Raw genomic sequence first — 27117 nt, forward strand, 5'->3', positions numbered from 1 at the left:
ATGGAGACCATCATTACCCCAGGCTTGATTAGAGCAGTTGAGCGACTCTCCAGTGTTTAAGATCAGAACTATGAGGAGTTTTCCAGGAGGTTTCAAAGAGCACCTCATCTCCCACTCTTCCCCAGCTGAGGTGGCACTAGCCTCACCAAGAGGAAAAAGCTTCTTCTACCAGGGTTGCAGTCTTAGCATCTCTCCACAAAACACTATACATAGATAAGGAAAAAATTAAACCAACAGCATAACTAAGTAACTATATATAGTATTAGAACTCTGTGATTGACCCCATCTGATTTGATTACCACGAGCTGCACATATATAATGCTGAATTATAAAAAAATGTTATAGGCCTCGGTGATGATAGTGGAGGATAAGGTCAATCTAAAAATAGCAAAATAAGTCGTTGTGGTTTTCAATGAATTTAATTTTTTAAATAATTTTATGCCTTTTATTATAATATTACTTATTATCATCTAATAGGTTTATTGTGTTATATTTATATATATATATATATATATATAAGAGTATATATATATAAAAAATGGAATGTGATAACAAAGGAAGAATATTATTAAATCCAAAAAATAAGGGAAAACAACCAATTAATTAATTAGAAAAGTATATATATATATAGATTTTTGGAAAACTGATTAACACCATTCATTAAAATGAAGAATAGATTGAAAGTAATTCTCACACAAAAATAATATCCAAAATAAACAACAAAAGTAATACGACCAAAAAATAAGATAAAAACATTATGTAAATACAACAAAAATGGGAAATGCGAACAGGCAGAAATAATCAAAATAAAAATGTATTGAACTGAAACTTTTACAATTTAGACTAGCGACCAAAGAACATAGATGCCAAGTGTATGCAATCCTTGCACTTTGCTAGAAAACCAGTTGAGCCATAGTGACCAAGATGCTCTTGTCCCTCAGAGAGAAAAACACAATTTCACTCATTTCCATCCCTGATCTCTATCTCTCCAAAGCATTACTCCACACTCTATCGGTAGGAATAATTGTGCTGGATATGCAGGAATGCCATAGATGCGCATTAATGAGAAAGTGCCAAATCATACCACGGCTGTTGGTTAGCAAGGAAAACCCCAAGACAGAAATTGTACACATGGATGGTGTATACATGAAATTCAACATTTGGTAAATTGCAAAAGAAGGTAGGTGGGGAGTCAGTAAAAAATTATAATGTTATTATGACCTGCACTTAGTACTAACCATTAACTTTACGCTTAGATTGATCCAGGTCTCTGCTATAGCTTTTAGTCATTAAGATCAGGTAGACCCCAAGAATTTGAAAATTTAGATATGGATTTACCTTATTGAACTTCCGTGAATACTAATGAAGAATTAAAATATAGCTTTAGCTTAGAAATAGAAAATATACGCAAGACCTTTAGGGAACCTTTGACATTTCTAGGAATAGTTCCAGAGAAAGAAGACATAATAAGAAGTAAAGAGCATTATTTTAAAGTAACCTTGCAGATATTGAAAAAGCAAGAGTTATCATATTAGAAACAAATACTATTAAGGTGAGATCAAATGAACAAGAGATGATGGATCCACATTTTTTTTCAAGGTAATTGCACCAATTAAGAGATTTAAAACCCAAGAGATTATGGGAAGTATCAAAATAGGAAGTAAACTACTTTAAGAACAAATGAACAACATGTTGGAATAAATAAATCATGAATAATGTTATTTCTTCTGACATTAGCATAGTAACCCCTATAGTATATATAGAACCATATTTAAACAGTTAGAAAATATTTAACCAGTGCACAATATTAAATAGAAGATCAGACCGAGTATAGATTTGGTAAAGCTTAGGCTTATTAAATAAGCAAAAGATTATTTAGAAATAAAATTTTGATATTTAAAAAGAAGCATAAAACTTATACCCACTATCAAATATACTACAGGAAACAAGTCATCAATAGACATATTAGATGGATAAAAGAAGAACCCATTCCTAAAGAAACAGGACAAGATTTGAAACATTTATAATGTTAGAAAAAGGAATTAGTTCTAATAATGATACTTGTCCTGTTTAAATTAAAAAAAGCTTTTCTATTAGAAAATCGAATCGAAATGGTATATTTATATTTTAAATCCTCAAAAATATATTGCAAGTCTGTAAAGATAGAAGATCAAATTAGAGGTAAGAGCACCTAATAATAGAAGTAAAAAATTATTTATTTAACAAAAAAATTGAATTCAACCAAAAGAATGAATAGATTTAACAGAAATTAAGATAGCAAAAAAGAAATTGAATTAGATAGAATAAATCTGAAACCCAAAGCATAAGAAAATAAAAGAATATTGAAACTTGTTATAACTAATGGACGTAAAATATTTTAGATCTAGCCTCTTCCCATAACTATAGATGAAATAATTTCCAAATTAAAATGTTATTTTCCTAAAACTTTACCCAGGTGTGCCTCATGGTGTTAAACTAAGCCTAAATAGTTTAGCAGATATATCAATTTCGGTGGACAAAAGAAATTTTAATCAGAAAGGGAGACATTATAAATAGGAACTAATAACAAAAAATAAACCGATAAGATTTATCAAACAATAGCTGATTACATCAAACCAAAATAATGACATAATAAGTTTACTAAATAAATTAAAAATCTTAAAATACGATAATATATTAGCAATACAGCAATGAAACTAAACAAAATAAAAGACCAATATAATAGTATAGGAATTTGAGACTAAAGAACCAAAGACTGATATCATACAATGAAAGCTGCCACTAGCCAGATGCTTTGGCAGTAACGATGATGAAACGGCGTATACCACCTTGTGCTAAAGTAAAGTCAGGATTAAGCACTTATGGCATCAGGCAGCGATCAAGGTGCCAATAAACAAAAATAATACCTTAGCAAATTAATTTATTAATACAAGTATTAGACAAACTAGGAACAAGAACATAAGTTAAAATTAATAGGATGAAGACAAAGAAAAGAACATCAAGCAAAAGAAGCTACATCTAAGATTGACTCTTTAATTATGCAAATTAATAACGAAAAACCAGGGATGGCCAATCAAATAAGAGAAGTAAGATAATAATAGTATTTGTTTTGAAGAAATGAACACAAAAATATGCCTGAAAGGACAAAGTAATACTTTAGCCAGCACCAAAAACATACCCAGGAAAGATAGAAACCTATAAATTCATAAGTAAAAAATAAAATAACTTACTTTAGAGGAAAGAGACAGAGCGATATATAAATATATAATAACTATCAAATAGGAATTATTAAACCAAAAATTTTATATAAAATAGAAATTTTAAATTGACATGACAGAATTAATAGAGAAGAAGAACTTTTGTATCAACAAGAAGAATATTCCTAGGCAAATCAAATTACTCAAAAAATAAAAAAGGAACGTGCTAAAGATTAGTCTATTTAGATTAATTATTAGGAATAAAAGGATTAGTTAGGAAAGAAATCCTTAAAAGTAATTTAGTAATATTTAATGACTAAAGGATGGTAACTCGATGCTCAGAATGCCTTGATAGCAAAGAATTAAAATAGATATGAGGAATAATTATGGTTTATTCTATTGCACCGTATCAAGAAGTATAAAGACTTAAACCAAATAGAGTTGGTATACAACCCAAAGGAGGCAAGATTTGCTAACATAGTAACTTTTAATAAATGTTGACGGAGTAGGAAAATTGAATGTATAATAGTACCGCCTAAGTATAAATTGGATATTAATGGTACTATTAGGTGCTATATGTGAAAGGTGTTATGATGATAAAACCCAAGGGGATTAGTGATTCAAAGTGAGTCCCGAATGCCGAAGGAATTTATTAAAACCCACAAAGAAATACCACCATCCCAAACTCTCAGAATTTACAAAGACCTATATAATAATTACCACTTAGTTTGCAGTAGTTATAAACCAATTCAAATAAAAATAATCAACTGATCTAAAATGGTTCAAATGATGAATAGTCTCCGACAAAACCATAATAATAATCCAAAAGAATTTCATTAGGATGAACATTAAGACTAGAAGCAGAAATGGTAAAAAGGACATACTGTATGATACGACAGAATAGAACATGATACACAAGGAAATCTGGTAACTAGATTTATAACATGAGATCCAGAGAAAAATAATGAAAATGATACATAAAACCAAAGCGAAAACTAATAAGTCTTATGGAATCTGGAGTAGAGTAGCCATAGTCCCTCCCATAACCCTTCCACCTCATACCTCTCGAGGAAGCGTTAGCAGACACCCCTCTATGGAACACATCTCGACTACGGTGGCCAATACTATGAGTCCCTTATAATACATATAATCCTCGAAATGATATTTCGTAAAATAGACCAAGTGAATCGGGCAGACGCTGGAACTAGAAACAATAGACAAAAGAAATGTACTTAGTAGATGGCGGAAGACTTTTGAAATCCATCGCTCATGACCCTCAGTAAATGGACCACTATTATTGAAATATGGAGCCAAATGGTATGTAGAAAATATGATGAATTAGATTATACTAAAACACACTGTTGATACATGGCAGTTATTTAGACTTTTAGGAGTGAATGCACGCTGGAGTAGTATAGAGACCCATAAAACAAATTATCGCAGAAGACTATGGACCACCATCCAAGCCAGTGAAATGTAAAGTCGCATGCAGGGCTGCCTAGGATCAATCTAAAGCTGTGAGTCCAATGGTCCCGTACCAGTGTATCTGGTACTCACAATCACAGTATCTATCTCTAACTCTCTCTTACGTTGGATATAAACCAAACTCAATTGGCAACATAAATTTGTTCCTCTCACATGTAAATCAATTTCTAAAATATATTGAGCAGCAGCCCTTACTATAGATAAATATATCTAAATATAATTATATAACCCAGCTAAGGCCAATAAATAAAAGTTTCAAGAATGATGGCGCAGAGACCACTGCTAATAGTAGGCGTAAGCTAAAAGTCAGAGGATCTAAAACATGAGCAGAGCACAAACTAATAAATATCCTCACTAGTTCCTATGCTGGATTATTACGATGGCGTAAAACCAAGGGACGTATAATCATCAACTAAGTTTTCTTACTAGATTATATAATGAGAGAGCTAAAATCAAAAACACTACTTTACTGGAATATTGGCCTATTAATCAAAAGCACTACACATGATAGAGGCTGAGAAGCAAAAAGCACTTACCTTTACTGGAAGGAGAACTATCTCATTAATGAGATCTACTTTTTAAAACTGCTCGAGAATTCTATTTTAAACATCCTTACTCAGTGGCACTATAGAAGAATTTGTAATTAAAATAATCCTTGTCTTCTCTTGTTCTACTTTTCCTTGTCTGCTCCTTGCTACGTACTACACACCTCATGTTACCAAGCATCGAGGTATTGCTACGCTGTTTCGGATAACATGAATTATCTAATTATTATATTATCATCCCGCATCATACCTACGCCTACTTTTTCCCACACTTCACATGCCTACCTTTGCCTTTAACGGGTCTTATTCGCCGTCCTTTTGAAGCCTTAATGATATAGGTATAATGAGAAATTATACCTTGTAATGTGTTAAAAAGTTATAGATTTCAGAAATTATTCTGCAATTAAATGATATAGTGTACAGCGTGGGTTTTATAGCTGGCATTTTCACAGTCCGACGTCCCTCAAGGGCAGCCGACGGTTCGATTCCCCTCACACATCTCAATTTTAAGAGTGAGGATATTGTCGCAGTAATCCACCACACAGAGTTGATGTGCTCATCATCCCCATATAAATAAAAAGAAATAAAATAAAATAATCGTACACATACTTGTACTACTGCATATACGCCTATTTTATAAATATATACTTGAAGGTGGCACCTTACCTTGTAGGGGACTCAAAATAAGTAATATATATATTTAGTCAAAAGTCAATGATCAAATGACAATGTTACCATGACTCACTAGTGGTTTTATTCGTAGACTAGTGAGGAGGTTCTTTACCAAAGCTGCTACCATAACCACGCCGCTCTACTAGCAGACATTTGATTTGTTGCCAGAAGGTCATTTAACTGGAGCCTAGAATGAAGAAATCATAATGTCCAACACACTACGATTCATTAATAATTGGATCCAATATTTTCCTTTATAAATTTACTTCATTTTGAAGCCTTTAAAACCACATACTTTTGATTACATTTTATTGTAATTTAATTATTAACATGCTCAAAGCTTCAATTTTCACTTCAAATATTTTATAATTTATTATATATATAGGTTTGTGGCCATGCCAATTCAACATAACTTTGATGATTAAATGAAACTTACTATAATATGAGTTAAAATTGGGGAGTGGTGTGATGTTTATATCTTTTGTAAAATAGAAGACTTTGATTTTAATGGGTACATTGATTAGAGAAAAGACAAATTAGTCATTTTCTATTCATTGTCTACAATTAATAAGAGGTATATAAAATTAGAAATGAAAGTAATAAATATGGATGTTCTGTAATTTTGCTATGGGAGATATGCAAAAATAATTTTTCACATATTTTTCCAAACATATATAATAATAAAATGTACTACATAGGCATTTATATATTCATTAATTCATATATGTATATTAGATATATATTTTTGGGTACATACTTAGTTTTTGAAATCTAGGGACTTTTGATAGCAGCCTTTTTAGATTATGATTTATAACTCGCTATTTATAGGGGTGGTGTGCATAGTTTATTGTTAGTTACTACACGGCTACTTAGCACTTTAGGATATACATCCCTAGATTTTAATTACAAATACTAACTCATGAGAGACATTGAAGCAATAATATATTAATTTATGAAGAAATTTTGAGGCTAATCATACACAGATACACAATATATTCATGCAAAGACATAATCAAGTCACAACACCCAAATTTATTGAAAAATGTCCATATATACACATACATATGTGAGAAAAACATCAAGGGTGATAGAACATATTACCACTTGAAATAAAATCCCAATTAAACAAGCTAGAAATTAAGCATGTTGTTGATCTCAATGCTTAATATAATTAAAGCATTTAAGCCATATTTAATTATCCTGGGGATGTGAATCTCCATCATAAATTGATACCAATTAATTAATCGGGATCAAAATAGAACAGTTCTTTATCCTTGTTGGTCATCTTCATCCTCAACATTTCAGTATTTGAGTCATCAAACCTGTCCATTAATTCATTGATCTTGTGAGAATATTTTATGAAAAATTTATACAATATATTATAAAGATTCATTAGTATGAATTTAATTTAATTTACCTTCCAAACATAAAACTATAATGGCTGCACGCTTTTAGCCATTAATATTGCACTCTTGTATGCTTGGTTGGAGCTTATTGGACTGTCTCTCAATCTTTTTGAAAATGATATCATGGCCACCAAAGATAATGCCTATTATATATATATAGAGAGAGAGAGAGACCAACATTAACAAATGTTCACTCAGTTCTTGAGTCACAAAAATAAATAAATAAATACATACAAATGTACAAATGAAAAACTATATACCTAATTTGATTATATTTGTACTTGGATTAGAATTACTGATTATTTATTTTACTTTATTTGTATAGAATCTCTTTTTAATACACTGCATTTTATAATAGATATAAAAATCATAAAAAATTCTTCTAAATAATTTCTCAATTAAAACAAAGTATCTATGTTTTTATTCATTAGGATAAGTTATATACTAATATTTTACGATATGTATTGCAAATTACAAATTTTTATAAACAAAAGTCATTGAGAAAAGATATTTTAACCTAAATTATTTTTATTAAAACATCAAATTAAAATTGCCCCATAAATATTTGAAAAACTACCATCTTTAGATATGCATGTTGCTTTGAGATTAGTGAACTAGAAAAAAAGGTTATTATAAATTATAGATTTTATATGAACAAAAGTCATTGAAAAAGTTATTTATTTATTATTATTTTTTTTGAGGTAAATTTTTAGCATAAATTTTTTTAGGTAAAAATTTATTTTTAGCATAATTTTTTTTTAATAAAATATCAAACTAAAACTGTACTAGAAATATTTGAAATAGTAACCTCTTTAATGTTTTGTCGTATACAGGTTGCTTTGAGATTAATTAACCAAAATAAAAGATTATTACAAATTACAGAGTTTATATAAATAAAAGTCATTAAAAAAAGTTAATTTTAACATAAATTATTTTTTTATTAAAACATCAAATAAAACCTGTAATAAAAATATCTGTAGCACCCTCTTTGTTGTAGTCATGAGATTAATTAACCATATTAAAAAGTTATTTCAAATTGCAGATTTTATACAAACAAAAGTCCTTGAAAAAATTATTTTAACATAATTTTTTTAAATTAAAACATCAAATTAAACTGTCCCATAAACATTTGAAAAAATAGCATCTTTACATTTTTATCCTATACATGTTGCTTTGAGATCAGTGAAAAAGAATACAAACCTTGAGGGGGAGCTTGTAACGTACAAACATGAACTTGCAAAAGAGAGACAAAGTTGGGAAGAAGAATGGCTTTTGCACTGCAATAAACTCTCCATTTTTCTTTGATTGAGGATTCATTGAAAAATACTTGTAACATGTTTCAGGTATAACATTAAACCTCATGATGTTTTTAGCTGATGATCCAACATGATATATAACAGTATTCGAATATTTCGTATCATAAGTACCATAATTCCTACTGATCATAGCTGCAAGCATTGCATTCACCACCATGTCTCCAGGTATCTGCATGGTTAATTACATTAAATACATCATTAAATTAAGATTATTAATGAAAATTATGTTAATTATGGTTTAACTAATGTTAATTATATTATAATTAACATACCACATCTATGACTGCATCAAGATGAGCAGGGAAGTAGAGTATGCCTGCCTTGCCATATGAGACCATGGCTTTATCTATAGTTCTGAAATCCAAAAGTTATGAGCTTTAGAACCGAAACTAATTAAATTATATGTAAATTTAAAAAAATTAATTACCTTATTCCTTCGATCCAACCGGGAAATGGCTCTTTGTAAGTACTTAGAATAATGGTTGGACGTAGTATGGTAACCGGAAGATTTCCCTTATATTTAGTTATTTGAAGTTCTCCCATTGCTTTTGTGAATGAATAAGTATTCGGCCATCCATATTTATTAGCTCTATATTGTTGAAAAAACGAAGAAATAGATCAATGGAATTTATCAGTTTGAAATATCATTTATATAAATAGGTCAACATTAAAAAAGTGTGTGTATATATATATCAAACCTTTCCAAGCCTAACTCTTTCATGTAAATCTTGATCTCACTCTCTGATATGCAATTGTTCTTCATCTCCTTCATTTTGCTTTCAATTAATTCCATTTCGGTCTCTGGGGTTAACATTTGATTGAATTCATCTATCTTTTCGCTTATAATTCCTTTCTTTTCCTTTGTGACATAAGCTGTATAGTTAATTGACAATATAATTGATTAACTTCGATATTTTGTAAATAAACAAAATTATACAATCACAACAAAGTTAATTACCTGTTGAGACGTGAAGAAACATCTCAAGATTTACACATTTCTTTGCAAATAATATGACATTCCTTGGTCCATTGGTGTTTGCATTTAGTGCAACATCATACCTACATTTATTTTCTTGTGTTAAAACTAAATTTAATAAGATATTTTGTTATATATATATATATATATATATGTATGTTTGTATGTATAATTACCTTTCATTGAACCTTGTATTTGCTGCTGAATTAACAATATAATCAACTTCTCTCCATAAAACTTCAATGAGATCAACATCTCTAATACCTATATTCTCCGAAGTGGTATCACCTTGCACAACATGCACTTTGCTCCAAAAGAATGAATCAAATGAAGCTCCATACTTTTCTCTTAAAACATTAAATAGTTCTTTAGAAAGAACCTGAAATTTATCAGTGAAACATTTATTAAAAAATATAGCAATATTTTTTCTCTTAATAAATAGATATATAATGTTTATAATGCAAAGCATATATATATATATATATATATACACCTCTTTTTCAACTCGCGTCTTCGCTGAAATTGCATCATGGGCTCTCACCAAAAGATAAAGCTTCTTGACATTTGGTTGAGTCCGTAGTACCTTCTCCACAAATACTTAAACAAACATAGAGAAGAAGATTAAGAAATAAATTAATTAAATTATAATCCTACAAATTAATTAAAAGAATGGAAAACTCACATTTTGCTAGAAAACCAGTAGCACCAGTGACCAAAATGCTCTTGCTGTCCAAAGACTTCACTGCAACACTCATTTCCATTGTTAATCAGGATAAACTTACTATATATATTCCTAAGCAATACATGTATTAAGACTATTAGATTTGGCTTTGTATTTATACTCAGAGAAAACTAGTTTACGTCACAACTTTAAAGAGAAATCTATATATAAATGAAAAAAGACAAGTACTTGCATTAGTTGGATATCAATTATTGTAACAGTGAATTGACAATTGCAAGATGTATTGTGTTGTCTAATTACTAATTTAAGCTTGTGATAAATAAGGCTCACGTGAAAATATAAGTTAATATAAGTTTAATGAAGTAAAAATATAGTGATGAAGACAGAAGAAGTTGACTTTAATTAATATATATTTATATATACAAATACTAATCTATCTAGCACTCCAATTCAAATTATTAATTCAATATCTATACATATTTTTCCTCGTGGTTGAATCACAATGTCATAAATTCTTTTTATCGTTTCCTTTTCTTTGATCTGGTTAAGCTCTCACAAAATTTTAATGAGTTAATTTTCTTTACATCCTAAAAAGACTTTATTGTATACTCGCTATATGACTTTGACATAAAAGTAAAGGTAAAAAATATATTCAACTTTTTATCTACAATTATTAATTGGGACCATTAATTAGTACCTAGTACCTTGACTTTAGTTGATAATTAATTGGGGCCATTAGTTGTATATAATGAGATATTTCTTGAATATATAATAAGAAACTTTTCGTATCCGATTTTTAAGAGTACTTACTTAAATTATCTGTTTCTCAACTAATATTGTCATAAATTTTTGTTTCACCTGTATCCTTTTTCTTCTTTTTACTCTTAATTTTTTATTTAAATTTTCACTCTTAATCTTCAATTTATTTATTTACTTATTTATTTATTTGTAAATTCCCTCATTTTTAGATTATCTTTTTAAAGTTCATAATATTTTTTATAATTTTTCTTATTATATTTGCTAATGATTTTTATGATTTTAAAAAAAATTCTATTGTGTTTCAAATTAAAATTTAATATAACTTAAATTCTTTGTCATAATTTATATTTCTTTAAAAATAACTTGTTTTATTACAATTTTTTTTCACACTTCTACGGACAATGTACAATATCCTTCTAAAACCAACGTGATTCACACCTCTAATACACACACACACACACACACACACATTTATACACAATTTTAAAACCAACGTGATTCACACATATAATATATACACACACATTTATACACAATTATAAATATTTACATATATTTTTAGTTTTTATTATATTCAAATATCAACAATTTTATATGACTTAAATATTTGATACAGATGCTCTAGTAAGGTTGATTATTGAGGGAATATATCCTCACGTTGTAACCTGACTTGAAATAATTATATAATTTTTTTAAAAAATATTATTTCTAATCAAATAAAAATAAGATTTTGTCAATTTGGTTAAGTGTAGTTATTTTTTAGCTTTCCCTAAATAAGTAATCAATCCATCCTTAAAATAAAATTTTCATCACATTTTGGGACCATTAGGTCCAATTTGTCACTCACCCAACCTTCTAATTTGGATTCCTTTTTCCTACCAGTACTTCAATTCCAATTATCTGATTTAACAATTCATAGTATCATAGTACAAATGTCATTAAATTGCTAACCTATCTTATATAAATATAAAAATATAACACAATATAATACAATAAATATCGATCATATCATGTTATATTGTATTATATATAGATTTGAATTTAACTTTATAATAATCTAAATTTAATTTTTGTGGTTATGTAATATTGTGTTATTGAAGATGATCTTTTAATGGTTTAATTTTTAGTACGAACTTGTTTTGTTTGCTTTATAAATATATGTGCTAAAACTTTTATTTTTAATAGAATTAATTTTTTAAAATTAATATAAATATATAAAATAAGATTGATTCGGTAACATTTGTATTTTATAAGTTGCCTTAAAAGCTAAAATATTAAACTTATTTCAAATTGGAAGAACAATGATCGAAATGAAGAAAAAAAAGACGATGTAAGAACATATTGGTTTTTAAGGAAAAGAAAGAGGGCAAAGGAATAATGAAAAACATAATGGTAATTTTGCATTAGTTTTATTGTGGACTCACTTATCACTCTCATCATTGGGTTGAGCTAGCTTGGGCTAGAAAATTGAGGTTTTGATATTACCCAAGCCCAGATCTGACTGGCATTGTGAATAGTTTGGGCCGGATTAGGCCGACCCAAATATTAAAATAAAAAGTCCATGGCCCAATTTATGGGCATATCTCTTTAGATCAATTATTGGATAGGGATAGGATTGGCCCATTGGATATGGCTTGGATCGGCCGGTTGTTATTTTCTTCTAACTTTACTTAATTAATCCTTGTGATGATTTAAAAATAAAAAGTAAATTAAAAATATTAGCCTTTTTTTTTTTATTTTTGTAATATGAAGGATGGAGTTCAATTACTTGGGTATTCCAAACATTTTGTTGATTTATTAATGTAGATTAATGGCAAAGGGCAATGGAGAATTGAATAGGAATCGAAGATCCATCTCTTGGAGTTTATTGAGGGTTCTCTCATCCAAATGCTCTCTTCCATAGTTATGTGTTGGTGATTATAATAATCTATCTGGTTTGGAAAAAAAGGGAGGTAACCCTCAACCAAGCTATTTAATTTCTGGTTTTAATGAAGTTGTGGGTGATGCAGGTCTCTTTGACTTGAAAATGGAGGGCTACGAGTTCACTTAGCAACGTGGTAAAGGTACCTGGGCTCTGGTGGAAGATAAGTTGGATAGGGTAATGACTTCTCATGATTGGATTGCCATGTTTGCAGACTACCAAGTAATGAATTTGGCTTATACCTCCTCAGATCATTCTCCAAATTTGGTGCTTCCTTTTAAGAGGGAGGAGATGCGTCATAGAAGCAGATTTAGATTTGAAAATCTTTGGATGGAGGAGGCTAAATGTGTAGAGTTTGTGTGCATAAGTTGGAATGAATTACCCCACTAGTATTCATAATAGAATTCATAATGGCGGGGTACATCTAAAATTGTGGGGTGACCATAAGACTAGACAATTCTTAAGAAGAATTAAGGGTCTCAAACAATGCATGGAATTCCTATTAAACAAAGGTGGTAATGAGAACATCCAAGCCTTTGACAAGATGAAAGCCCAATACTTCCTTGTGCTTCGCCAACAGGATGAATACTAGAAAGAGAGGGAGAAAACCTTTTGGTTGCGTCATGGGGATGCTAACTCAAAGTATTTCCATGCAGTTGCTAACAACCGTAAGAGAAATAATAGAATTACTTAACTTGGAGATGATCAAGGTAACTGGTATAAAAGGCAAGATGGTTTGCGAGACCTGATAAACGATTATTTTTGTGACCTTTTCTATTCAAGAGGATCCAACACCGGCCCAGTTTATCAAACTATATCTAGTAGACATATAAGAGAGCAAAATGAGTTATTGGCGGATCCTTTTATAGCACTGGAAGTAAAGCAAACACCAGATGAAATGCATCCAGATAAGTCATCGAGCCTTGACGGGATAAAGCCAACCTTTTATCAAAAGTTTTGGAATATTATTGGAGCAAAAGTGACAAAAGAATGCCTTCATATTTTTAATAATTGTGAGATACTGTCAAGTTTAAATGACACTGTAGTGGTACTATGAGTGTATAATTATACATCATATAATATCATTTTGTACACTCATTAGGCGTGCATTAGAGTAATATTATGAAATTTGGTGTTAAATCTTTGTTGGTGCCTTCGATAGTTGAACCTTAAGATGAATGTATAATTGATTTCTTTTTCATTATATTGCCTATTTGAGTTATTCTTGTGAATCTTTTATGTTTCCTTTTTTATTATAATTCTCAGGTCAGGCCTGATAACTATACCAGGAGTAGCCAGCCAAACCACATAATTTTTTTATGTTTTCTATATAAATATTTGTGTGGTTGTCTTGGTGAATTTTTTTTTTCGCAAACAAGCGACAAATGACAGTGACTTACGATCTTTTAGAAATTTACCATATAAGGCGGTCTAACACACAGGGCAATGAAAGTCTGTCATGTGTGTCCAAGATGATAATCAGGGACCAAAATCACACTATGGTAAATCCTCTTGGCCATGCAGTCCTATAGGGGTAAAGCTAGAATACAACTCTTTCTTCAAAAGACTTATACTGGGACCCAGTATAAAGTACATGTTTCCAGTAAACAGTGAGTGAACAAAACTCCATAGTACCATGGCGCGGGGTTTCAAACCCACATCTTTCCACTCACTGTCAAAGTGACAAACGACTGTGTAATATAGGAATATCTCTTATTCTTGCAAATTTAACATATATTGCTCAAAATTGTAGTCTAGTTTATTTTTGTCATTAATGATATGATACGAGTCCTAATCACCGAGATGGTACTTAGGTAGCGGCACAATAATAGATTATAAAAAAGAAATCAAAGACCAACCTGTAGAGGCAACTTAAAGCGAAAAAACATGTATATGCAGAAAGCATGCAAAGTTGGGAAAGCAAACAGCTTTTGCACAGTGATGAACTCTCCATCCTTTCTTGTCTGTGGATGCATGGAAAAGTATTTATAACAGACTTCAAAGATCAAACCGCACTTCATTGTGTTAACTGTTGAAGATCCAACATGATATATAGTTAAATAGTTCGTAAAACGAGAATCAGTATTTGTCATAGCTGCAAGCATTGCATTCACAACCATATCACCAGGTATCTGCATGTTGTCACAAAACATTAATTAATGAAAGTTATGTTATGGTTTAGTGTTTAATTATATTAAAATTAACATACCACATCTAGAATTGCATCAGAATTTACAGGGAAGTAGACTATTTCTCCTTTGGCATATGAGATGACGAATTTATCCATAGTTCTGAAAACCAAGCCTTATAAAAGTTAATTAGAACCAAGAAAAGTAAAATTTGGTTATAAATTTCAAACATTTATATAATTACGTACCTTATTCCTTCAATCCAACCAGGAAATGGCTCTTTGTAAGTACTTAGAATAATGGTTGGACGTAATATAGTAACCGGAAGGTTTCCCTTGAATTTAGTTATTTGAAGCTCTCCCATTGCTTTTGTGAATGAATAAACATTTGGCTATCCAAATTTCTTAGCTCTATGTTATATATATATATATATATATATATATATAAGAAAAGAAAAGGCTATCAAATTATTTGTTCAATGTTATTAGTTCATTTACATAATTTAATTATATTGAAAGCATATAAACCAACCTTTCCATGCCCAACTCTTTCATGTAAAGCTTGATCTCACTGTCTGAAGTGCAATACTCATTCAACTCTTTCATTTTGTTTTCAATTAATTCAATTTCTGTCTCCGGAGTTAACACTTCATTGAATTCAGGTATCTCTTCGGTTATAATTCCTTTCTTTTCTTTTGTTACATAAGCTGAAGATCCACATACAATAAAACTTATGCATGAACAATATATATATATATATATATATATATATATATATATATATATATATATATATATATATATGAATGAGAAAATGAATAGAGAAATTATTCATTAATTGTCAAGAATGAACATATATTAGTTACAAATAACTTACCCGTGGAGACACTACAACAAATTTGTCAATTATTGACATATGTGATAATGTCATAAAATAAGATATTTTTGTCACTAAAAATTTTTTGTGACGCTTTGTTGCCGTCACCACATTTTCTCGCCTTTGCTCCGTCGCTAAAGGGTTAATGTGACGATTTACATGTTCGTCACATAATGATACCTTTTATGTGACAAAGTTATCATATTTTACCTATTTTATAATCATTAATGACATGCATTTTTATCACTAAATGTTGTGCCAAACTGTCATAAAATGTTATGAATTGTCACTAAATATAAGGTAAAGTTTTATCATTTGTGACATTCCATTGATTTTCAAATAATAAATAATAAAAATATTTGTCACCATTTCAAATAGAATAGCGTCATAAAAAGTGGTTAACGTCACTATATATTGTTAAAAAATATAATATTTAGTGGCAAAAGTCTATTTTCGTGATGATGAAAATGCATCACTAATAAAAATATGCCATAAATTAATTTTTTTTGTAATGTCACAATTAATTAGATATTATATAGTTTGTAATATTTTTATAATGTCACAATCAATCATGTTTTTAAGATGTATTTGTAATTTGTGATATATTTTAGTGAATATTTTTTAATAAATTATATAAATTATCAAAAATTTAATTTTTGATAATATATCATAAATAAAATTAAATCAATATTATTATTGCAAAAAAGAAAATAACACAATTATCATAATTTACAGTTAACCTTATGGATTAACAAATTTTAATTTCGTAAAATTTCAATAACATTAAAAACTTATAATCTTAAGTAAATCATATCAAAATAAATACTATTCTTCATGCAACTCTTGTGGCATTCGTGTTTATGGTGTTTTGTTGATGTAGAGCTTGCCTCATTAAAACCTGAAATAAATATTTTTAAAATAATAAATATTAATTTATAAGAAGAGTAAATTAACAAAAGTAAAGTTCAAAATATAATTATATATACATATACATATATACTAATATGCATCCAAAAAATTAATAATAAGCACAATAGATAGTCATAACAAAAATTAATTGATTAATGACAAACTTTAACAATTTAAAGTGCTAATCAAACAACTATAGAAATTATAACAATAATTCCATTATAAAATAATGATAATTAAAAAATACATGAATTAATCAAAAAACACAAGAATCAATATTATTAGCAACCCTTTGGAAAGAAAACTTTAATCTAATGATTGTAGCCGATGTCAATCTCTTTCCCATTCAAATATTCCCTTCTACAACGGAACCATTATCACTACAAAACCCATAAAATTAGAAGCGAATCAAGCAATTATAAAAAATTTATGAACTAAGTGCATTGGAACACTAATGCAAATACTTAAAACATTCATGAGATCTTTGATGAAGTAGAAACTTACACAAGCATTATAAAAAAAAAATCAAGAACTAAAAAAAAAAAGTGGAAGTGTGCCTAAAGATGGAGGCAACAATAAAATAAAAAATAGACGGTAGTATAGACATTGAGAAAGAGAAATATAATGTACCTTAGTAATGATAAGAGAGAATGAAAGATTGAGAAAGAATATAAATTGAGATAGAGATTTATATAGAATTATGTTTTTAAATTTTTATAAACTTTAAACTAAATTTAGATAAATTAAAATTATTTAGAAATTTTTATAGGATATATCTTTTTATTGAACGAAAATCTGTTCAAAGTCTATATTAAAACTAACATATTTTTATATTTTTTTAAATTAAATTAGCAATACTTTTTTAAGAAAATTATTAAAAAATTTAAACTAAATTTAGATAAATTAAAATTTTTTAAAATTTTTTATAGGATATATCTTTTTATTGAATGAAAATCTTTTCAAATTCTATATAAAAACTAACATATTTATTATATGTTTTTAATTAAATTCGCAATAATTTTTTTAAAAAATTATTAACAAATTTAAACCAATGAAACTTGAATTTTAAATTATCGTTTAAATATATTTCGCAATAAATTTTTTAAAAAAGCTTATAACAAATTTAAACCAATGAAATTTGAATTTTAAATTAATACTGTAGTTATAAAAACTTCTTTAATATCTATATAAAATTACTTCAATAATATAAAGGTCTTTTATAATTTAGTCCTTATTAATAAAATAAATTATAATATATATGAAGGTGTTAATATAAAATATCTCTAATAAAATCTATAAAAATAGAAAAATTCAAAAGAGATAAAGAAAGATATTTGAATAAAAAATAAATAATTTAAAATAAATCAGTCTGAAATTAAACTAATATGGGGATGCTACAACCCTATCTTCACAAATTTTTTTTTTGAAAATAAACAATGTATAAATTGATAAATATAGTTTAAAAAAATTATAATTTTAGGAAAAATATTTGCAAAAATAAAAAAAAATTATCCCCTTGCCCCTAGGTATTAAATTGGTTTATATAACATGAAAAAATTTATATTCTTTGCAAAAAATATATTGTTTTGCTTTCTCAAGTCTTTCTACTTGCAAAAGCTATTTATATTGTATAAAAATATATGATTTTAGAAAAAATATTTGGAAAAGTCTATTATTTGCTTTTATATTCGACAAATTGGTAAGCATGATATTAAAAATTATATTTTATAAAAATATTTATAAATGAAAATTGTTGTTTGGTTTATTAACGTTTTGCGTGACCCACCTAAAAAAATTATTGTCATGTCCTTACTCATATTTATTTCAATTTATATAAATAATTTTGTTATATTTTTCTCCTAAATTAATTGTAAAGCATAAAAGAATGTTTATGTCATTTAGCATTTTATCTTTCAATGGTATTTAGCATTTGACTATGAAAAAAATTATTAGTGAGAGATGATTAGTGTCATTAAATTTAGTAACAAATAGTGACATTATCCAATATCATCAAGTAATGCGATATTTATTTGTAACATTATTATAATATCATTATTACTTATATTTTGGTGGCAAACCTATATGTCACAAAAATAAATTAAGGTACATAAAAAAATTCAAATTGTCATTGATAATATATGTTAATATTAGTAGCATTATTTAAATTTAGTTTAAAAACAAGAAATTTTAAAATTTGTCACGAAAAAATATTATATTAATGATGTACTATATTTGTGACTTAATATTTAAATCGTCACTAAAAGTACGAGTGCATTTGGAGTTAATTCTTTTGTGACAATATCATGTGACAATTTAAAGTATTGTCACATAAATTTATCAAACAAGCAAAATGAGTGACTAAAAAATGATTTCGTCACATTATGTATTTTTTTGTGACAAAAAGTCAATATGTCAAAATTAAAATTGTCACTAATCATCAATTTTGTTGTAGTGAGATGTGAAGAAACATCCTAAGATTTTCACATTCCCCGGCAAATAATGTAACATTCCTTGCTCCTAAGGTGTTGATACTTAGTGAGACATCATACCTACATTTATTTCCCAAAATTTGATATAATTTTCTTGATTATAAATGGGTTCAAAAAATTAATAAAACAGTTACATACATATTTTAAATCACGTACCTTTCATTGAACTTTGTATTTGCTGATGAATTAACAATATAATCAACTTCTCTCCATAAAACTTCAATGAGATCAAAATCTCTAATACCTATATTCTACAAAGTTGTATCACCTTGCACAACGTGCACTTTGCTCCAAAAGAATGAATCAAATGAAGCTCCATATTTCTCTCTTAACCCATTAAATAATTCCTTAGAAACAACCTGAAATTTATAATGAATGAAACATTTATCCAGAAATATAACAATATTTTTTCTCTTACAAATAGATTTACTATATTTATGATATAAAATCTAGCTATATACCTCTTTTTCGACACGCTTCTTCGCCGAAATTGCATCATTGGCTCTCACCAAAAGATAAAGCTTCTTGACATTTGGCTGAGTCCTAAGTACCTTCTCCACAAGTACTTAACATACATTCAGAAGAAGTTTAAGAAATTAATTAAATCATAATCCTGCTAATTAAAAAATGTTAGTGCAACCGCACTATTTAATTGGCATGATTTGACACCAAGGCAAGATGACGTGGCAACCATGGTGACAAGGCATAATTGATGACATGGCAAGCATGGTGACTCTTGGGAGACTCTTTGAGAGGAGTGGGAGAGCGCTAGGCAATCTAGAGAGGGTAGTGAGCTTTATTGTTGAGAGTGTGAGTGACAAGTGTTTGTACTCCTCTATTTTTACCTCTTTTAGTGGATTGTTCTTCTCTGGGCTTGGCCCCCCAGACGTAGGCGAGTGGACGCCGAACTGGGTTACCAATCTTGTGTGTCTCCTTTTTGCTTGGTGTGTGTGAATTTTTATTTGAGTGTTTTGAGTGTTCACTAAACCACAAACCACATCACCGGAACTAACATGTGGTATCAGAGCTTTGGTCACCGTTTTCGCTTTGGTTTCAAAGTCGGTGAGGTCCTAACAAGTTCCATTGATGGCCAGAAAAGAAGGAACTTCCGTCATGAGACCACCGTTGCTCAATGGATCCAACTATCCATACTGGAAGCATGAAGGCGTTTATCAAGTCCATTGATGAGAGTGCATGAATTGCTATAGAAGAAGGATGGTCTCCTCCTACCCTAATTGATGAAGACGAGAACGTAATCTTGAAGAAGAAAAGTAACTGGAATACTGAAGACTTGCGCAAAGCTAATGCAAATTGGAGGGCTCTCAAATGCAATCTTTGGTGGAGTAGATGAGAACCAATTCAAGTACATTGCAACATGCGAGTGCGCCAAGAAAGCTTGAGAAATTCTTCAAACCATTCATGAAGGCACCAACTTGGTAAGAGAATCTAAACTCCAAATGCTAACAACTATGTTCGAGAATCTCAGGATGATAGAAGATGAGACGGTAGCCATGTTCAATGCAAAATTGATGGACATAGCAAATCAGGCCTACCAGCTCGGTAAGGAGTACTCAGATAAGAAGCTAGTCCAGAAGACTCTTAGATCACTTCCAAGAAGATTTGATGCAAAAATCTCAGCATAGATGAAGCAAGAGACATCTCAACTATGAAACTCGACGAGCTGATGGGGTCTTTACAAGCATATGAGATGAACCTCAATCCTGAAAGAAGAGTAGAAGATATAGCCTTGAAGGTTAAAGCAAGAAAACAAAAAGAACCACAACAAGCTATTGAAACAAACAATGAAGATGAAGAAGATGATGATGTTGTTCTCTTGACAAGAAAGCTACGTGAGATGGTCAGAAAATACAAGACACAAGGCAAGAAATTTCAAAGAAAAGATGGTCTAAATAAAGAAAAAGAAGAAGCTGAAGATCATGGCAAAAAGGAAGAAATCGAAGATCGTCTCATGAAGATCAAGTGTAGAGAATGCGGAGGCCTTGGGCACTATCAAGCCAATTGTGCTAATACTCTCAGGAAGAAGGGAAAGTCATTAAATGCTAGATGGAGTGATGACTCAGATGGTAGCACTGAAGAAGACGATGAAGGAAGTCTTAGTAACCATCATACATCCTTCCTGCTGTGATGAATGAATCCAATCGTGTTGCAGAATATGTTGCAACATCAGCTACAACATCCATATAAACTGAGAGTGATTATAATAAGGTAACAGAAACTGATCTTCTCACAGGTTATCAAGCTATGATGAACAAATTCAATGAAATGATGCTATAAAACCAACGTCTAGAGGAAGAGTTGAGTGATTGTAAAGAAAAGTTGCAACATGCTGAGAAGACCTTGAACTCCATGAACAAGGGTACATCCAAGCTTGATGAGATTTTATTAGTTGGAAGAACAAGCAAAGCCCGACATGGTATTGGGTATATTGGAGAAAGCTCAAGTGTCAAGACAGAAGGTTCAGGAGTTGTGTTTGTCAAGTCAACTACTCAACAAAATAATGATGAGAAGCAAGTCAAAGTAAGGCAAGAAATGAAAAGTGAAATACCTGCATGTTTTCATTGTGGAAAGATTGGGCACATAAGACCCAAGTGCAACAAATTAAAAGAAGGCTTGAAAAATGGAAGAGTAGTTGGACATGTACAAGCAGTCATCAAAAGGAAAGTCAGAGGAAAGACTATAGTAATCAAGAAATTATGGATCCAAAAGGACAAAAAGCAAAGAGAAGATGTAGAGGTCTCCAATTCTGATATGAAGATGGTGAAAAATCAGACAACTACAACAATGTGTTACAACTTGCAAAGTGTTGACCGTGGTCCTATGAAGTCAACAAGCAAAACACTCAAACGAGTGAAAATCTCTTGATGTCTCTCAAAGTTAAAAAAAAAAGGGAAATAAATAAAAAAAGGGATAATAAAAAAAATAATATTAAAAAAAAAGGAGGGATTGTTTTTTTTTTGAAAAGAGATTTTTTTTTTGAAAATATGAAAGGGTGCCTTGGAAGTTATAACTAATTAATGGGGGCATAAAAACCCTAATATCCCAATTTGTTCCCAAAGATTGAAATCAGGAAAAAGAGAAGAAGAAGACGAAGACAGAGAGAAAAGATGAGGACGAAGAGGATGGCCCGCCGTGCTCCACCGACCCCACAAGAAATTGCTGCCCGAATTGCGGAAGTAAGGATGAGAGGGACTGATTCTGGAGGAAGTCCACCAAAGGGAAAAGAATCAGAAGACTTGGCGAAAGAGATTGTCCCCTATGTTTCTTCCCAGGATGCTGAAGTAAGAAAAGCAGGAACATCGTCTCAAGAGGTGCCCAGTGGTGTCAAGGAGAGAGATGATCTCCTGAGATGGGTGCGTGAATCTTTCCCAGGAGCTTATGTTCAGAGAACAGAGGAAGATGAACAGGAGGACTCTGCTACAGTTCCAGAAGGAGAAAGTTTAGAAGAACAACAGGCTAGGGTTGAAGATGCTGCAGAAGAAGAAGCAACCCCAACACAAGTAGAAGAGACTGTTGGAGAAAGAAGTACAGATGCTCCCACTATTGCTGAAGAAGAGGCTGCTGCTATACTAAGTGAGGTTCTTGGAAATATTCACCAAAGTGTTGATGTACCTGCAGATACTGAACATGTCGCAGCACAAGTTACAACATCTTCTGCAACATCAGAGAGTTCACATAGTTTTGATGAAATCCCACTCAAAAATCATGTTGCCTAGATTGCTAAAGGGAAGAAAGTAGTGTCTGAAAAGAAGGCCCCGCCAAGGAAGAAAATCCAGAAGAAGGAGAAGGCTGGCAAGTCTAAAAGGAAGTCTTTCGCATATCCCGAAGTAGAAGCCTCCCCTAGGCCCAAGAGAAGGTGTACTGAAGCTGCGAAATAGGGGGAGAAACCATCAGCAAGCTCTAAGAAAGAAAAGAAGAAGAAAGCAACCAACAGGCAAATGACAGTGATGAAGACAGATTTCGTGATAAAGCATCTAAGAAGAAGTTTGAGTCTATTGAAGAGAGAGGAATTATGGTTGAAAGAATGATAGATGAGGTGGCTTTTGAGAAGTATGGGTTGGATAAGTTATTGCAAGAAAGGAGTTTGTACAAGTCTGCAACATTTCCAGAAAGTTATAGTTTGTCTCTGGTCCAAGAGTTTTATAGTAATTTGTTGTCATCTGACAAAGGCATCACTAGAGTCTATGTTCGAGGTAAGTGGATTCCTTTTACTCCCGCTTGTCTGAACAGATTCTTGGAATTCAAACCAGAGGTGAAAAGCAACTATGAAGAAGGGCTTGAGTTGAATGAAGAGGTTCTGAAAGAAATTACTGGAGGAAGGACAGAATCATGGGGAGAAGAAACAAGACTCCCAGCATCCTCTCTCACGGCCAAGTACAATGTTTTGTTTAGACTTGGCATTCAGAATTGGTTACCAGCCCCACATAATTCTAGCATAGTGAAGAAGCTTGCTTTGTTACTATTTGCTGTTGGCACTAGCAAGAAGTTCAATCTGGGAAGGCTGATATTCCATAATATTGTTAAAGAAGCTGACTGTTCTTACTCCTCAACATCACTTGGGTATCCTGCACTGCTGTCGCAGTATTTGTTACAACATGGAGTACAACTCAGGAAGGGAGAAGCAGTCACTACAGTGAAAAAGCTGAAGATTTCACAGAAGCTGTTCAGCCCAGGTAAGAAAATTGATTTACCTGTAGGAAGGGTGTCCCCACCACCAATGCCTGAAGATGAAGAAGAGGCAAATCTATTGGTTGAAGAAGAATATGAGAAGATGTTGAAAGAGCAACTAGAAGATGCGGAGAGGAGGCAATGAGCATTATCTACAGAATTGTTCATCATTGCTCGACAGAAGCAGAAGATTCTATCTCGCCTGGAAATTCTCGAGAAGAAGAAAAAGAGAGAAGACGGTGGTCACAACTCAGGGGAGATGAAGACCACGAGGCCTGAAGATAGGGGGAGCTGCCGGAGAAGGTGTAACAAGTCTTGCAACAATTCATGAAGACTTCGGCATCAATTATGTCACAAAGGGGGAGAAGTGTGCTAGCACCAGACTGACTAGTTATTTGTTTTTTTTTCGTTTCCTGGACATTTGAACATTTAGTCTTATTTGTGTTGAACACTGTTATGTTTGTCAGTTCATTATGTTTAATCATATTGTGTCTCACTAGTTGCAGTTTGTAATATTTTCTCAAGTATTTTGTTAGCAACTAGATGATATCTTGTGTCAGTCATGGTTTCTGTTCTCCAGTGGATGTTGTAATTGGAAGTTGTAACAGTGTCAGTCTAGTCTGTGTCCAGGTCAGTGTTGTAACAGGAGTTAGTCTGGGTGCAGAAGCAGTTGTGTCAAATTATGCCAAAGGGGGAGATTGTTAGTGCAACCGTACTATTTAATTGCCATGATTTGACACCAAGGCAAGATGACATGGCAACCATGGTGACAAGGCATAATTGATGACATGACAAGCATGGTGACTCTTGGGAGACTCTTTGAGAGGAGTGGGAGAGCGGTAGGCAATCTAGAGAGGGTAGTGAGCTTTATTGTTGAGAGTGTGAGTGACAAGTGTTTGTACTCCTTTATTTTAACCTTTTTTAGTGGATTGTTCTTCTCCGGGCTTGGCCTCGAAGACGTAGGCGAGTGGACGCCGAACTGGGTTACCAATCTTGTATGTCTCCTTCTTGCTTGGTGTATGTGAATTTTTATTTGAGTGTTTTGAGTGTTCACTAAATCACAAACCACATCACCGGAACTAAAAAAAAAATAAAAAATAAAAACTCACACTTTGATAGAAAACCAGTTGCACCAGTGACCAAAACAATCTTACTATCCAAAGCTTTCGTTACAATGCTAATTTCCATTGTTAATCAGGGCAAACTTGTTATGTTCCTAACTGGTATGTTTATAAGGCTATTAGATTTAGCTTTCCATTTATAGGCAAATAAAGAACTGGTTTACATCATAACTTTGAAAAGAAATCAATAAATGAAAATAAACAATTAGGACTTGATTTAGTTGTACGTTAAATGATGTAACAGTGCATTGACAATTACAAAAGTGCTTGTGTTAAAAAGACAAGAAACAGTACAGGAATGGATAACAATAAAACAGAAAAGATTGTTTATCCAATTTTTTCAAAAAAAATGCTTGTGTTGTCTATTCACTAATTAAAACTTAATTGTCACGACAAATGCTCACATCAAAATATAAGTCAATATAAGTTTAATAAATTAAAAATATACAGATGAATGAGATATTAATTGATTTTTGTAATATATAAATATATATGTACGTTAAATAATGTAACGGTGCATTGACAATTACAAAAGTTCATTGTGTTGTCTAATCACTAATTAAAACTTAATTGTCACGACAAAAGCTCACATCAAAATATAAGTTAATATAAGTTTAATAACTTAAAAATATACTGATGAATGAGACATTAAGTTGATTTTTTAAATATATATATATATATATATATATTAGAAAACATCTGGCAATCTAATTCAGGCTTGACTTTATTAATTCAATATCTATATATATATATATATATATTTTTCCTTGTGGTTAAATTACGTTGTTATAATTTATTTTTAATCATATTTTTCTTTCATATTAGAATTTAAACAAATACCAATTGGGTGAGACTAGAACTCCCAAAATTTGAGTTTAATTTTAATAATATATATATATATATATATATATATATATATTAATTGAGCCAAATAAAAAATCACATTAAATTTTTATATATTCTAAAAAGACAACATTGTATACCCTTTATATGACTTTGAACGAAGAAAGTACAATAGAAAAATGTGAATTTTTGTCCATATTAATTTATGGTAGCTGATGTATTGTACCTTGATTTTGGTTGATAATCAGCTGGGAGACTTAATAAGTTGTATTTGAAAGTAACGCCCCTCAGATATAAGGAGCAAATCTTTTTAGAGCTCATCTAATATTTCTATAATTGTTTTTCACCTATTTCCGTCATTTCTCTTATTTTTCATCTTAATTTTTTTATTTTAATTTTCAATCTTAATTTTCTATTTATTTATTATTTCTAAATTCCTTTATTTTTAGATTGTTTTTTAAAAATTTCATAATTTTTTTATAATTTTTTATTTATAAATTAAAATTTTTATTTTTAGATATTAATTTTTTTAATGATTTTATAATTCTATTTTTCTTCAATTTAAAATAAATCTAATTTGAATTCTTTGTCATAATTTATATTTTTTTTAGAAAATAACTTGTTTTGTTAGAATTTTTTTGACGCTTTCCGGACGCTTCTACAATGCTTACCATCTTTTCAAGAAACAACAGTACTCAGACCTCTACTACACACACATTATTAAACAAATTAAAATAGGATTTCAACTTGGTAAAGTGTAGTTATTTTTGAGCTTTCACTAATTAATTAATTTTTTTTTAATAAAATGGGTAAACCACAAATTTATTAGAAAAGAAAATAAGTACGAGCACACCAGCAAAAGAAAATGCAAAAAACAGAGAAAAAGAGACAGATATAACTACAAACCAGGAAAAGGGTCAAGTATAATAACCAGAGGTAATGCACCCAACTAAACAAGCAACCAAAAAACAAAAGAAAGAGAAGCTCATAAGGCGAGGTCCACCGTCTGGTATTTAAGGGTTTCCTAAGTTGAAAACTGGCATGGAGTGGATCACTCCTCGATATTGGGTGATGTTGTAGCACAGATGTGATCATTCGGTTTGGC

At 30.4% G+C, this 27117-nt stretch overlaps 1 protein-coding gene and 1 pseudogene across 1 annotated transcript; both read right to left on the reverse strand.

The window, feature by feature from the left end:
- Positions 1 to 7331: 7331 nt before the first annotated feature.
- LOC120255728 (alcohol-forming fatty acyl-CoA reductase-like) lies at positions 7332 to 10358 on the reverse strand. The gene is made up of 9 exons (XM_039263491.1): positions 10280 to 10358; positions 10091 to 10194; positions 9774 to 9976; positions 9580 to 9680; positions 9320 to 9494; positions 9049 to 9210; positions 8894 to 8975; positions 8506 to 8790; positions 7332 to 7448 (listed from the first exon to the last, which is right to left on the reverse strand). Exons 1-9 carry the CDS (start codon positions 10356 to 10358, stop codon positions 7332 to 7334), a joined length of 1308 nt encoding a protein of 435 aa, XP_039119425.1.
- A 4448-nt stretch (positions 10359 to 14806) lies between these two features.
- LOC120255739 lies at positions 14807 to 25236 on the reverse strand (annotated as a pseudogene).
- Between the last annotated feature and the right edge of the window lie 1881 nt (positions 25237 to 27117).

This window comes from Dioscorea cayenensis, chromosome 3 (genome assembly GCF_009730915.1).
Source record: "Dioscorea cayenensis subsp. rotundata cultivar TDr96_F1 chromosome 3, TDr96_F1_v2_PseudoChromosome.rev07_lg8_w22 25.fasta, whole genome shotgun sequence".
NCBI lineage: Eukaryota > Viridiplantae > Streptophyta > Magnoliopsida > Dioscoreales > Dioscoreaceae > Dioscorea > Dioscorea cayenensis.